The sequence below is a fragment of the Pan troglodytes genome, chromosome 11, assembly GCF_028858775.2.
Source record: "Pan troglodytes isolate AG18354 chromosome 11, NHGRI_mPanTro3-v2.0_pri, whole genome shotgun sequence".
Taxonomy (NCBI): domain Eukaryota; kingdom Metazoa; phylum Chordata; class Mammalia; order Primates; family Hominidae; genus Pan; species Pan troglodytes.
Window position 1 is genome coordinate 7,832,006 of NC_072409.2, and position 15,665 is coordinate 7,847,670.

Sequence of the window (15,665 nt, forward strand, 5' to 3'; positions counted from 1 at the left end):
CTCAAGTGATCTGCCTGTCTTAGCCTCCCAAAGTGCTGGGATTATGGGCGCGAGCCACCACGCCCGGCCCAGGACACATTTTTTTTTAACACGCAACTTAGTTTTTATTATAGTGCATTCTTGGAAATGATATAATAAAGGACATTTTTCCCTTTTAGGAATAATACTGTGGTTGAACTGCGTTCTTTTTTTTTTTCTTTTTTCTTTTTTTTTGAGACAGAGTCTTGCTCTGTCGCCCAGGCTGGAGTACAGTGGCACCATCTATGCTCACTGCAAGCACCGCCTCCCAGGTTCACGCCATTCTCTTGCCTCAGCCTCCTGAGTAGCTGGGACTACAGGCACGCGTCACCACACCCGGCTAATTTTTGTATTTTTAGTAGAGACAGGGTTTCACCACATTGGCCAGGCTGGTCTTGAACTCCTGACCTTGTGATCCACCCGCCTCTGCCTCCCAAAGTGCTGGGATTACAGGCGTGAGCCACCATGCCCGGCCTGAACTGCATTCTTAACTGTTAAATGCATCCAATTTGAGATTTGATCAAAATGGTTATAAAAATGAATAAGCCTTATAGATAAAAGATGAAAAATAGTAATTTTGCCTTCTAATAAACACACCATACACACTGTTACCCGGGCTGGACTTGTTATCCAGGCTGGGTTACAGTGGCGTTAACTGTAGCGCACTACAGCCTCAATCTCCTGGGAGGAGTGAGCCTCCCTCCTTAGCCTCTAGAACAGCTGGGACTATAGGAATGTGCCACACTAGGCTAATTTAAAATACTTTTTTTTTTGTTTTGGTAGAGGTGGTGTCTGGCTATATTGCCCAGACAGATCTCAACCTCCTGGCCTCAAGCAGTACTCCTGCCTAAGCCTCTCAAAGCACTGGGATTACAGGCGTGAACCACCATGCGTAGCCCTAGTGGTTCTTTAAAATGCATTTTTTTCCTTCATTTTTCTTTTATTGTGGCTAAAATATACATAATATTTATCATTTAACCACTTGTAAGTACACAATTCAATGACATTACACACATTCACAATGTTGCGTAACCATCACCACCATCCATATCCAAAACATTTCATCATCCCCAACAACTCTGTATCCATTAAACAATACTCCTCCTTCCCCCAGCATCTGACAGCTTTTGCTACTTTCTGCCTGCATGCATCTGCCTCTTCTAGGTGCCTCAGATAAGTGGAATCGTACAGTATTTGTTCTGTATCTGTCTTATTGCACTGAGCATACTGTTTGTAAGGTTCATCCATGTTGTCGCATACAACAAAATTTCATTCTCTAGGATAGATTCTGACCCCATTGCAACCTCATCAATAAACACAGGCTGCCGAGTTTGACAGAATCATGACATACATCACCAAGAAAACCTGAACTTTGGTTTTTACCTGGGCAACTGGTTACTCTCTAAAGCAAAGCTTCAAAACCGAGGGAAATGGCCCCATGCCCTGAAGTGTAGCCAGCTCCCTCACTGCAGGCTGCTGCTGTTCCAGTCCACCCTCACACCCACCCTAAGGAGCCAGAGAATTCTTAAGGTTTTGAGACAAAACTTAACTAACTTGCTCAGGGTTAAAGAGCTAACAAAAGTGTGACCTACAACTTTAGCCCTCATCTCATTTGCCTACTAACCTGTAATGTAAGCATACCTCTATACTGCCTCCTCCCATTCGAGAGTTGAAATCGCCGCGTACACCCCGAAAGTCAGCTTGGTCTTTTTCTCGGATAATCTCTAGTACCATTTCTCTTGCTTGCTGCATAAACACAAACAAAAAGCATTATGAGAAAAAATTCCTAAAAAAAGATACATCACCAGGTGAAATTTCAAGATCAAACCCTCTTAACTTGGGTTTAAAGGCGCTCAGCTGTAGGACAATTCACTTATTGCTTATGGGACATGTAGGGGGATGTGTGGATCGTATCTTAAGTGATGTGTTCTTTCCACTGCCCAAATGTCCACACGGGGAAGGGTCCACCTTCTATAAAAAGCCTCAGTTGGGTGAGCACATCTGCGTGTGGTCAGAAATGGATTCCTATCACCCCTAGGTGTTTTTACATTTTTAAATCTTTTTCTTTCTGATCAATAAAGTGGATTGACCTAGGTGTTTCTTGATGCCATTTCTTTCTAGCAGGAAGGGGTGTCTAAGAGCGCCCACTGAGGGCAGGTCCATGAGACAGAGAACTTTGCCAAGGCTTTACAACACAGAGGCACTCCAGTAAGTTAAAAAGAAAAGGCTGAAAGCCAAACACATTGCTTTAAACAAACAACAACAACAACAACAAAAGGGCAAGCCTATCTTATTTCTATAACCTACTGGTGAGACTTCCTTGTGGACGTCACTATATCCCAGGCAGATTCAAGTGTCCTTCTCCCCAAAACACACAGTTGGCAAGTCTATCACTGCATGTTGGCCAACCCATGCCAGTACCAGCCACACAGGAATCTGCACTAAAGACCTACTGTACCTTACAACTCAAGGGAATGTGAGAACTGTGTCTAGGAAGAAACAAAACAAACCCGTCAGCAATTTGAATCTTAGGACAACCTTAGGACATTTGCAGAAATCTGGACATGTACTGGATACCAGATAATGTTTCAGAAGTACAGTTTTCTTAGGCCTGGTTATTCTTAGGAGACACATGCTTAAGGATTTAGGGGTAGTGTCATAACATCTGCCACTTCAATGGTAAAGAAACACACACACATGCACACACATACAGCAAAATGTTAGGCAGGTTGAAGAGATATATAGGTGCCCTAAGTACAGCCGGCTCCATCTCCTAAATGAAAAAAAAAAAAAAATGAAATATACAGTTTTAAAATTTAAAAATCACTAAAACCCGTTAAGTTAAAATTATTTTCCTGCAAATTTATGGGACATTAATGATATATTCTTTGCTTGGGGTTTTTCCCTACAAAAGACACCATCAAAGGCTGTGATAGAAAAAGAAGGCCTCTGAGGGAGGGCAGCCAAGAGGCAGGCACTCTGTGGCCGCCCACAGGCCTGGATCCAACACCATCACAGTACTGGAGCCCACGGCCGGACGCTGAGCAGGGTGGGGAAAGGCGAGAGGCAATCTGGTTCCTTAAATGCCCAACTGTTCACACTGAGAGAAGGCTGGGAGCTCTGGAGGAGGCAGCGCATGGGGACTCTGGCCCGATGGAAGTGAACAACCGTATCACTGACTGGAGTCCCCAGGCAGAACTATACCCACCACTGCCCTCACTCCTGTTCTAAAGCTGTTATTTTACAGGTGTACCTTGACCAGCTTAGCTGAAGGACAGGGTTCAGAACTGGGGGCAATATTTTGCCAGGGACTGGATACTTTCACTGATCAAAACCCAATGCTCCCAGAGAAGACCCATTCTTGATGGTGGCCTGGCTCACCAAGGAGCATCACCCCGGAGCTACTCTGAATGTGGCAATGGCAAGACAGGCTGCAGGTGGCAGAAAAAAGTAGATCTGTGTTTCACTGAGGACAGACAAAAACCCTACACCCTCCGCCCAGTTGAATTCCCGCTACTAGCAAGAGTTGGAAGGACAGGACCACCCCAGGGGATAGAAAACCAAGTCCCTTACTGCTTCCAGCCAGCGGGGCTGTCCCGCCTGGCAGCTCGGGGTGCAGGACACTTGCTCTGAGGGTGCCCAGGCACTTGGGTGGCTCTGGTGCTCACCCTGTGCTCACCTCCAACCTTAGCTGAAGGGCTTGCAAAATAAGCCCAGAAGAGAACGAGCAAGTAAACGCCAAGCAGAGCCTATATCTCAGCTGACCCCAGGTCAGCAAATCAAAACTGCACCTGGAAAGATGACGTGGGGGAAACAAAACAAAAAACCAACTGTCCCGAGCCGTGCCTCCAGCAAGAGCTCGGAAATGTTCTGCACACACACAGTCCAAAACAGTCACCACCAGCCTCAGGTGTTACTGGGCATTTGAGATACGGCCGGTGTAAATGAGGAGCTCAGTTTTTATTAATTTGAGTGAATTTAAATAGCCACAAGTAGCTAAGGACTCTGGTTTTGGGCAGCACAAACCTAGATTCTTTTCATCACCAAACTTTGTTGAGAACAGTTTACCTTCAATAACGGAGCTGCCAGTTTCACAATTACTTGAGGAAGATAAAAGCTCTAGGGTACCACCGAGTGATAGCCCCAACAGCCAGGACTCACCCAACCCATGGCACTTTCCTACCTGTACTTTAAATGCATCTCCAGTGATACGAAGAGGCTTGTCTGCTCCCGTGGGCAATGGGCCATCCTGGATCATGACCATCTTCACCCCTGTCCGCTCCTGTGGGGAACACACACCAGCACAGCCTCATGAATAATGCAGGGCATGAAATGCAGGGCAGCACAAAATCGGACCCAGTCACACCCACAATAAGCGCACATCCCACCTACCACCAGGGACTGCCTTCCAACCTGGGCCATGAAGCTGGCTTCTGTGACAGCAGACATATAGGTCGGGTAAGACCATGTCCAAATGCGAGATGTAAAACCATCTCCTAAAATGATTCCAGTCCCTGGAGCATCTAAGCACTAAGGAGCTACTTTCACTGAATGCCAGGCACTTGGCACACACTCCATTTGACATTATGTGATTAGAACTTCTGTGGAACTGACAGTCAAGTCCTGCCATCTTTCTACTTCAGCACATACGGCCCTAGGTCCAGAGCTAATGAGTGGCGGACCAAAACTGGGAGGCTGGGATCCCAAATGATAAACTCCCTGAGTCTACATTAGGATACCATCCTTACAACCAGGACCCAAGGACCAGGTTATGAGATGGCACGCAAGGGACGCCACAATCCTTTACTCGCAACTGCAAAATCCCTTTTCTGAAAGAAAGTTTACTTATAATTCATTTGGCAGCAAAACTGAACTCATGTCAGTGTATTTTTTGCCTTTCTCTGAGTGTATTATTCTATTTAGCTACAGAAATATGCATCTGATTTCAGGGTACAACCCCAGAACTTGCTGGGAGTGTTAAATTCTGAAACCCGTTTGGTCCCGAGAGTCTCAGATGAGGGATTCTGGCACTAACAGCAGCTAATGCTCATGGAACATTCACTCAGTAACAGGCTCTTACATAAAAAGAAAAGAACGGCTATTATTTTAGCTCCATCACAACAGTGAAGCCTGCACTTGCCCCTTTTGACACACAAAGACCCTGAACCTTCAAAAAGTAAATGAGCACATTTAAGATCAATCAATGAGGGAGGAAGAATGCTGGGTCAGAGCCTCTGACTCCAAATACTGCACTTTTATCTGAGATGCTGTCCTATGATGATAAAAGCAGCCCTCACAGAGCTCACTGCCAAAAAGGCTGCTCAAAGTTCACTGGGGCCCCTGATAGGGCACACCTGCCCTAGTACTTGGCATCATATTTGGCATCAGACGTGGCCGTGGTGTATGTTCAGAAGCTGTCTGTCAAATGGAGGAAGGAAGCCTCAGCACAATGCTGCACAAAGCCAGCCCAGCCAGGGAATGCCAGCCGTAAGCAGATCTCCTGGGCCAGGAAGCTGAAGACCTGCTGCGAGCGGCCGCTGTGCTCCGTGCTCCGGGCTCACACACCTGCAACTGCTTGATTGTTTCCCCTCCTCTGCCGATGACCAGACCCACTTTAGATGCGGGAATGAGAATCTCCTGGATTGTGCTGTTGCTGTCTATGTCATTATGAAAGCCAGGTCCATTTCGACAGCGGTCCACAATCTGTCCCAGGAGCCGTTTGGCTTGTCTTTGGGAGGGAAAAGAACCACAAGAGAACCAGCATTAAATGGAGGCTCTAAGTGTGCAAGACAGGGAAATAGCACTGAGGGAAAAACCTGCGGGAGTCAGGGCAGCCCTCCATCCAGCTCCAGCTCCTGCCCCCACAACCCGGAGGTCTCTCTGCCATCCGCCACGCTACCGGGCTGGAATTTAAAAGCAACACACACCACAGTACCAACGCTGTGACACAGAGCCTTGCCGCCCCTTTCAAGCCTGCCCTCTGCTCATGCTTGTGTCTCCACAAAGGTGTCATCTCCTATTAGGATGCCGGCTGCTCTGGAGGCAGAGACCATCTTTCATCCCTTTACATCTCTCTGTTCCCCCATCCAACATGACCCTTCTCACAGAGTAGACTCAATATATACATTTGTTAAATAAATGCAGGCAGGAGAGAGAGCCAGCAATGAGAAAGATGGGAAGAAAGCAAGCAAGGATTAGTACTCACTGTCTGAACTCCCATACTCCACGCTTCTTCTTCATAACCAACAACACTGCTCTATGACTTTTAAGGTAAGGCTATGAATCCCAGTTTGGTTCCAAGAGGTGGGAAAGGGGGAGGCGGTGCTGGATGCAGCTGTGCACTCACAGACACCTGCTTTGGGCTTTCCATGGCAGCCAAGTTGGGACCCTGCATGTCACGTGTCCTGCTATTTGTGTTGGTTTCTTGGGCAGCGGGGGAGGGCAACTGCAATGTTGTGACAGCACAGCACAGACCACCAAAGTCATCTGCTGTGCCAATTTCCTTTTCTGCACCAGAATTTCTCCTGGTTGTTATTTCTCGTATTGATTCTCTAAATTGCCACACACAATCTGCTTTTTGGTTTCTCTAATGGAGAAGAATTCAGCTACTAAACAGGCTAGCTGTGCTGCTCACTGAAGACAATGAAATTTGTTTCCTCCTGAAGTTATAATCCCACTGCCTCTGCTCCTTGGGTAGACAGGAAGCAGGAATGGTTAGAAGAGTAGGAAGAAAGAAGAGAAAGGCAGGAAATAGATGTTGCCTTTTGTAGTCTTGAGCCTTTGTGTACAGAATCAGCTTCGTGTATCTTCCCAGTTACAGCAGCTTTTTAATATTTTGCTTGTGTACTAGATTAACCTGTGTTGGAAGAAAAATGCTTTGACTCCAGCAAACCATCCAGTTGCCCTGTAATGCACACCTGCCAGCGATATTTATTATGGTTCACTGCTTGCAATGTGATGGCAGAACAAGAGAATTTAAGCTCATCTAGACTCCCTGAGAAATGGAAACAATAAAACAACCCTACCTATTGAGTCAGATATAATCTTAGCACCCCTGTCCGCAAATGCAGTGCTGCTCCGTAGATTGAAGGACAGTGAGCAGGCTCTAAGTCAGTATGTTTCCCTTTCCCAGGAGATTCTTGGATTTATGACACCTGCACCTGGTATAAGGTTCTGAGTATGTGAGTAACAGGGTAGGAAAGCAATGTTAGTCTTAAGGCTGTTGCAAGGGCGCCAAAAGTCAAGACATCCTCTGGCCAGTCCGTACGGCCCTCTGAGTAGAGCAAAGTCACGAAGAGTTGATTCATTTGGTTCACAAATATCAGAAGGGTAACGGGATCAGCCTCCAGCCAAAAGACCTGGTACCAGGATTCTCAGTAGCTCACCAAGTGACTGGCTTACTAATCCAGACCTGCTCAGGTAAAGGAGGTGTTAACAAGGAAGAAGTAAGTTGATTAGAGCATTCAGGTGGGGTGAATGTACACTCCTGAGACCCTGGTTTGAAGTAGATGTTATGACAGCTGTGGGGTTTAGAACAAATGTGATATCTCGTGTATTTAAGGTAACAAAAACCCCTGGCACAGTAACCTCCCAGATTCTTTTCCTGTGGAATTATCTACCTGTGTGGCCAGACTGCAGCACAGACTCAGTGTTCAGTAACAGTGTTGCCCTTCCATTTCTCCCCATTTGGGGAAGGAGGAAGAAGAGTGAAAGAAAAAGTAAATAAAATAAACTTACTCAATACTTTCTGGGGTTCCGGTAAGTACACAGGGCCTCTCTGGAATCCCAGAACTCTCTATAAGAAGAATCAAGAAGATGAGGGGTGTTGGTGGGCACCGGGCACATGCACCTCTGCCTCTGTAAGGCTCTCTCTAGGGCTGCTTCCTACGCCAGCCCTGCAGAGGCCCAGGCTCCCAGAAAAAGACAGTTTGCTTCCACTTGTGGACAGAATATTAAGCTGGCAGCTCCACCCTAGATTCTCGAAGTAGAAACAAGTCCCACAGGGGAAGCTAGAAGGACATGACAGAGGTCTGTGAGTTGGTCCTGATTACCCATCTCAGCTTCACTTCTGACCCACTCACATGCTAGTAATTGTTTCAGTCACTTTATCGTGCTGTTCCTCAGTTTCTCCATTTGTAGTTTAATGGTCATTTGTCTGCACACGGCAAGTAAACTAGTACTCTAGGAAGGAACTTCATGACACGCACATCAGGACCATACCAGTTACTGCATGAATGTCCCAAGAGATCAGTGACATCTATGTGGAACTGGGCCATTTAACGAGAGAAACACGTTACTTTCTAACACCACACGTGATGCCTCATTTTGTTCCTGAAAAAATTTGCTTCTTAAAATCCTTCCTCAAAAAAAATGAAAGAGAAATAGCTAACAGGAGTTACTGCCTTCAAGACACTGTAATAAGTATCTTTTAAAAGGACATTTTTCTAGTCAAATGTCCTTCAAACCCCTTCCTTTCCAATGGAAAGAGGTCAAGCTCAAATTAGATGACAAAACCATAAATAAAATAAAAAATTGTTCTTCACTCCATCTCTCTCCATATTGCATGGTCAAAATGGACCCAGCTAGGAAAGGTCATAAAACATGTTCAGTGAGTGCTAATTCAGCCAGGACCCCCAGCTATCCTCTTCCCACAAAGGGAAGGGACAGTCTCATCCATGGGAGCCTCCCCTGATGCATGTAGTCAAGGAGTGACCCCAAAGCCATAGGATTCCTACAGGCCCCACTATGCCACTATGTCTGGCATAACATTCTGGTGCAGAAAACATAGGTCCTAGAGTGGCAGGTGTTTGGGAAGGGGCCATGTCTGGCCACAGAGCTGAGGGAGGGTTTACCCTAGAAGCCAGATGGAGGCCTTATCTCCGGGCCCACCTTTGCTCTGATCCTTCTGGTTCTCATTTAGGAGTCCAACTCCCAAAGTGCAAGGAAAACACTAATCGCATATACTTACCCAAGCAACAAGCAAAGTACCGAATCTGGAAAGTTTTGCAAAATACTAATTTCTATAAAATTGATATCTATTTTTAAAAAGCCCTTACCTGAAGCAATCTGAATTTTGCAACCAGATTCTGCTTGAATCCGTGAAATCTGCTCACCTCCCCTGCCGATAACTGAAACAAATTGAACAGGGTCAGAATACACGCCCCTATTCCATATTTCACCACGCATGAATGACTGAATTAATTCCACAAACTGTGACGCTTGGCTCACAATACTACACATCGAGTTGGCCCCCGTGAGCCCATCTCCACTCTTTGGGCATGATGGCAGCAGAAAGCCCTTGTGAAACAGCCTACAGGCAGAGGGGATCTGAGCTGAGGTGGGGAGAGGTGGGGAAGGGAGGGACATCCACAGTCCAGTGCTCTGGTTTCTCCCTCAGCCTGAAGAGACCTGCAGCATTTCAGAGCTGTGGGGAATGGCATGTGCAAAGCATTCTACTACAGGTGATACTCACAAGAGAGATTAAAACAAAAAGAACATCCTGGCAAAGCAGCTCAGAAAAAAAGAGAGAAAAAGAAGAGACAGGAATCAGGGAAAAACTAGACAACGTGGATACTTACTAAATCCAACCATTTTGTCAGGCACTTTGAATTCTTCCGTTATTACCGTCCTAAAAACAAAGAACATTTTGGAAAAAATACAGAATACAGACTTTTGCAGCCATTTTAGGTCCCCAAACTGCCCATACTGGCAATGTTGCATGATAAAAGCTTAAAATACATCAGGCCAATTTGGCCAACAAATCCACCACCACCTACAAAGAGTGTCACGTAATGAACCCTCTGGTCAATCACTCCTTCCAAAGATCTAAGCCTTTCATCTCCTTGTGTCAGAGGAAGAAACGTCAGGGTTTTCATGAAACCATCACCTCCTCTAACAGCTGTCTTTTCTTCATACAGCACCTCTCAGTGTTGCCTCATTCTGCCTGGTTAGGTGCTCTCTAACCAACGGGCCATCAATCCCAGGTCACTGAAAGGTCCTCCAGGGTTTTGGGAGATGTTTAGACTTCTATTGCGGAGTCCTCTCTAGATGAAGAGATATCCAACTTTTCTTCAACATCCCTTGTTTCCCAATCTTTTTATTGTTTTCTGGCCTCCCTTCTAATTTATGGATGTTTTTAACGGTGAGACGCCCCAAATGGAACCAGTATCCGATGGAGGCGTAATCAGTGTTGACCAGAACAGAATAATTACCTCACTTACTCTGCAAGGTACTTCTGTTAAATGCTATCCCATCCATTATGTGCCTTTTTTTTTTTTTTTAAACTACTACTGCACTGGCTTTTTTCAACAAACCTTCAAATCTGCCATACAGTCTATTGTGGACAATGTCCAATTTGCCCAACACCCCAGAAAGCAATTAAATCTCAGCATTTACCTTGGGAGGATGCTAAATGCAAGTAGTTTAAAAAAAAAAAAGGCAAGCATTTTTAAACATCTCTCACACAGCTGGGTTTTTACCCATCACAGAAAGGATTGAATAAGTGCATATTTTTAGGGAAAGTGCATCACTTAAAAGAAATGCTATAGCATAAATAGCACTTGCCACTGTATCATTTTGATGGGAACAAACAGTCTTCTCCCTCCCTCCTTGAGGGAGTTTACACCCTCAAGCTTATGAACAAGACGGGATTCTCTCCACCTCTTGCGATATATGTGTTCTCCCCAAATCAGGCAATTCATTCCCAGCTTCCTAATCAGTAACACCATGGATGTGAATGCCAAGCCCTGCTGTCCCAACGCGTCCTGCAGCAGAAGCCAGGTCCCTGTCAGGATGTGCTTCCTGACCCTGTTACGAGGGATGACAGGGCTCTTGTGCGTGTGGCCAGGAGGCTGCTGCTCACACCATGTGTAGCATGAGCTGTCTATTCTGTCTACTCTCAGAAAATATTACCTGGGAATTGACTAGAGGGGCTTCAACACTACTGCAATACAAAATGTAACGAGGCCCAGGCAGCCCTTGGCCCTAAGGAACACTTCAGCCAACTCTGAGGAAGAAACATTCCAAGACGAACTGCTCTGGGTTTCCAGGAAGAAAACGTTCTAATCTAAATGCAAGGCTGAAACTTGTCCAAGGTACAAAATAGAAACACCTTGGAAAAGAAAATCCTGACTAGTTATGGCTTGATAGGAAAGTCAGCATTTGATACCAACGATCACCTCATTTAAATTTTTCAATTCATCAACAAACAAAACAAAGCAAACAAAGAAACAACAATAACAACAACAACAACAACAAAAAACCCCAGGATAAAACTTTTGTTTAACTGATGACCGGTAATTTCTAGAAACTCCCAAACACCTAGGCAGAATACAAGATGACAGAATTGTTTTGCTGATAGGTTAAGGATATGTTACAGCAACAGATACATAGCACAAAATTCATCCTTCCAGAAGAGAAACTGTGGCAGTTTCTTGTATATTTTTCCCTGTTTGAAGGGCGATACACTATGACCACACATACCCCATCTTACAGATTGGCCTTTGTAAAACTCAGGGCTCTTTCTGTATCTCTCTAAATCTTCTACGTTTGACAGAAGGCTATGAGGGGACACAGAAACAGAGAATCAGCTGGGCTGAGGCTCTCTGGCAAGTCCCTACCACTTCGGAAGGATGGAACCCTGGCTTCTGGCCTCCTCACCACGCACTAGCCACCCACCCATACTCCCTGGGCACCCAAAGCATTCTCTTGTGAGTGTCTGACCCTCACACTTCGAGGTGTCTCTTCTCAGGTGAAGGGGTTAAGGATTAATAAAATACTGGCACCACCACAAAACCAGGTGGGAAAATCTCATTCTCTCCTTTTAAATTAAATGTACATTGGTAGAAAGAGCAACTCCAATCTTCTACAAGTATTTTAAGTTACTGCAATAATGGCTGATTTTTAATGCCTTGTATTAGTTTATCCCTGAGCTGACACTATCTTGGAAATGGCTAGCAAAAAACTCGAGTCTTAAAGAAGCCTAACCCATGCTTTTTCACACTCTCAACCTCTGACTTTCTAGCACTCTAGTACAGATGGTGGATCAATAAACAATTAGAAATGATCAATAAATAATAAAACGTAACCCACTGCTTACCTTTGATGTACCAAGGCCCCTAACTGGTTACCTACTGTGGCAAAGAGAAAGAGAAAAAAAAAATCAAAGCATTAGCACGGATAAACTAACTTCATCCTTACCATTCTTACCATTTCGGGTGGGGTGGAAAAGAAAGGCAGAAAGAAAGCAAACAGTAATTTAGGCTCAGTGGCTGAAATGAATGCGTTATATGATATGAAACAGGAGGGGACATCTTGATCAACACAGTCTGTAACCCAGTGTCCAGCTGAACACAGGATAAGAAATTGATCTGTGTGTCCACATGCTGTGAGGCCTGGGAGAAAATCCTGCTAGCCTAAATCCCTCTAACTTCCTACCTCCCTCCTGCTCTGGATCCAAACTCAATGTAAAGGTGGAAAGAGATCCTTCTTTCTCTTTTAAAAACAAATGAGGAGATTTACCCTCCTTGGATGCATTGTTAAGGACTGCTCCACAGCAGCTGTAGTCATGAGGAACACGCACATATGCTCCTCCTGGCCACGGGGGAGGAGACGCCCCCTGGTGCCCCCCTCGCCGGCCCCCCCACCCCCAAGAGCATAAGCATCTGAAGGAGAGGATCCAGCCTCCCACCTCCACAGGCCTCGTCACGGACCCACCAGAGCAGTCCATGTGCAGCGGACACTAAGAATGAGCAACTGCCTTTCAAGCCCATTTCACAAAGACAACGGTGCCAAACAGCCTCTTATTATTAAAACCAACTCTGTAATCACATTCCCACAAAACCACTTTAGCTACACTTTTTGTTCCAGTTTCTCCTCTTTCAGCTATTGATGAGTGTCTCTCCTTCACCAGCCATCAGCAAAAATGATTCTGTAGTGTTTCTCTTTTGGAAAATGCAGCTCAGGAAACACAGTCAGCAGACAATGAAAAAATACAAATCCTAAACATATCACAAAGAACCAAATGCACCTTACAAGATGCTAAAAAGGGCATTCAGAAATACGTCTTTGGGGAAAGTTATTCTAAGGACATGAGCTAAGTCGCAAAGGATCGATTACACCCACTTGAGGACAGAGAATGAAATGGTTTGACAACTGAACTCCATCTGAATCAGAACAGGGAGCCAACTGCTCTGCTTGTGCTCAAACTCACTGCTGTCATTCTCCGACTGGACAGTAAAGAGACAAAGGAAAAAAAGCAGACCATGACATTTAAAAAGAAGAAAAAGCAGAGCAAAACAATGCTAGCAAAAAGCAAACGAAGCTACTGAGTCAATACCATATTTCTTCTGGATCAATAACAAGATAATGGTCTACAGCCAAAATATTGACACTAGACACTATTAATCTGCTTATCTCAGGGATAAGAGAATTGTTTTTTATTGACTCTTAAAATTTTCTCTTTGCCTATCTGTTTGAATATAACAAACATTCTTGCTTGGAACAGGTAGTGTTCACAATTCCCATTCTGCATGAAAACTGGACAATCACCAGGTCAGGAAAGAAATCCTCACCACAGACTCAGCCCCTGAATAATGTTGGGGCTGAGACATTCCTGAGGGAGGTATGTTGGCCACATAGGGCAGTGGGGAGGAAAAGAAACACACCAAAGGAGAATGTCAACGACAGAGTACCTGTGAGCTTGGTTAGCTGTTCCCATTTATGGGTCAAGCTCAGCTTCCCTGATTGCTATCAGAATTCCCCTCTTAGTGGGTAAAGAATCTACTGAAGCCAGAAGAACTAAAATGTCTTGAAATGATGAGAACACAGAGGAGAGGTGCTCAGCATTCCTCAGCTGGGGTAATGAGGCCGCACCGTGGGTTCTGGTCCACTGCGTTGTTTGGTAAAGGATGTCAAAGGGCCGATGATCTTCAGAAATTTCTGTCTCAGCCAGAAAAGCCACAGAAACAAAGGGCAGTGCTACCATAAAGAACTTCCTGAGATTCACAAGAATATTCAGAGGGCTCCTGTTCAAAAGCCATTTGAAATTTTGTGCTCATCACAAAAATGGCAATTCCTTTTTGTTGGCAAAGTATGTGTTACAGGTGCCACGCACATGACACCATTCCTGCCAGCCACGGTGGAGGCACTCATAATGACCAGAGATGAAAATGTTCACACTATCATCCCACAGATAGATGGGCTGCTGAGAGCCGCATCACTGAGAGGAAATCAGGTTCAAGTCCAGAGTCAACTCCGAGCTGGCAGATGCTTAGGAAGGATAAATCATCTCCCTCCTCCATGCAAATGCTGGAGTCCACCCAAGGCTGAAACATGTGATTGCAGTTTCATTCCCTTCGGAACATTCCCATTTGCTGCCTAAAAATGAAAACCAGCAGTTAGATCAGGGGCGCTGGGTACTCATATGGCCAACTTCTATGTCCAACTCCAGGAACAGGAACCTCTCCTCAGTCTTCGCAATGAGGAGGGGTCACACTAAGGAGGCAGATGGGAACACCTATCATATTCAATTGAATGGAACTACACTCATTTTCCTGTAAAAAAGGAAAAATGCTGGGTAAAATCAGTCCTGTTTCCACTAATGGTGTGTGCTGGTTGACAATGCATCTTCTTGCTTCCAAAGGTCCCGTTGGAGCAATTCCAGCATATACAGGTGTAGTTCTCGTTTCCCTTGTGCACTATATAATACGAACTGCCTGGGCTGTGAGTCATCCTACGATATCATAAATTCTTTCTGAAGAGTAATACTCTGCCAATTTTTTTTTTTTTTTTTGAGATGGAGTCTCGCTCTGTCGCCCAGGCTGGAGTGCAGTGGCGCGATCTCGGCTCACTGCAAGCTCCGCCTCCCGGGTTCACGCCATTCTCCTGCCTCAGCCTCCCGAGTAGCTGGGACTACAGGCGCCCGCTACCACGCCTGGCTAATTTTTTGTATTTTTAGTAGAGACGGGGTTTCACCGTGTTAGCCAGGATGGTCTCGATCTCCTGACCTCGTGATCCACCCGCCTCGGCCTCCCAAAGTGCTGGGATTACAGGCGTGAGCCACCGCGCCCGGCCTACTCTGCCAATTTTAATAATAATCTTAAAAAAAAAAAAAAAGGAGGTCAGGTCAGGTGCTGTCACTCATGCCTGTAATCCCAGCACTTTGGGAGGCCAAGGCAGGCAGATAACTTGAGGCCAGGAGTTCGAGACCTGCCTGGCCAACATGGCAAAACCCTGTCTCTAGTAAAAAAAAAAAAAAAAAATACACAAATTAGCTGGGTGTGGTGGTGCACATCTGTAATCCCAGCTACTTGGGAGGCTGATGCACAATGAACCGGGGAGGTGGAAGTTGCAGGGAGCTGGGATCGTGTCATTGCACTCCAGCCTGGGTGACAGAGCAAAACAATCTCAAAAATCAATCAATCAAACAAACAATAACACAAAAAAAGGTGATCAGACACATTTTTCCCTATTAGTAAAGAAAAACAAGATTTCATTTTTTTTTCCTCCTCCAAAAGAAACAAAACTGCACTGGGAAATACATGCAACTTTGCAATACACATCAGCTTTTTTTTTTTCCTGAGACAGAGTCTCGCTCTTGTTGCCCAGGCTGGAGTGCAAAGGCGTGATCTCGGCTTACCACAACCTCT

The 15,665-nt window shown here is 45.4% G+C and overlaps 1 protein-coding gene across 15 annotated transcripts in view; it reads right to left on the reverse strand.

Moving 5' to 3' along the window:
• FUBP3 (far upstream element binding protein 3) overlaps positions 1–15,665 on the reverse strand; it is a 59,060-nt gene that overhangs the window by 16,193 nt on the left and 27,202 nt on the right. For 11 of the 15 annotated variants that reach the window (XR_010148558.1, XR_010148557.1, XM_520317.7 and 8 more), the window contains 7 exons: positions 12,116–12,149; positions 9,597–9,646; positions 9,075–9,146; positions 7,756–7,813; positions 5,584–5,746; positions 4,202–4,300; positions 1,660–1,764 (listed from right to left, as the gene is read on the reverse strand). Coding sequence is in view for 13 of the 15 variants with exons in the window: in XM_520317.7 (XP_520317.3) it covers positions 1,660–1,764; positions 4,202–4,300; positions 5,584–5,746; positions 7,756–7,813; positions 9,075–9,146; positions 9,597–9,646; positions 12,116–12,149 (581 nt within the window). In the remaining 2 variants the exon portion in view is untranslated. The remainder of the gene's footprint in view (positions 1–1,659; positions 1,765–4,201; positions 4,301–5,583; positions 5,747–7,755; positions 7,814–9,074; positions 9,147–9,596; positions 9,647–12,115; positions 12,150–15,665) is intronic. The other 4 variants (XM_016961870.4, XM_063787488.1, XM_063787487.1 and 1 more) reach the window with 1 other exon arrangement.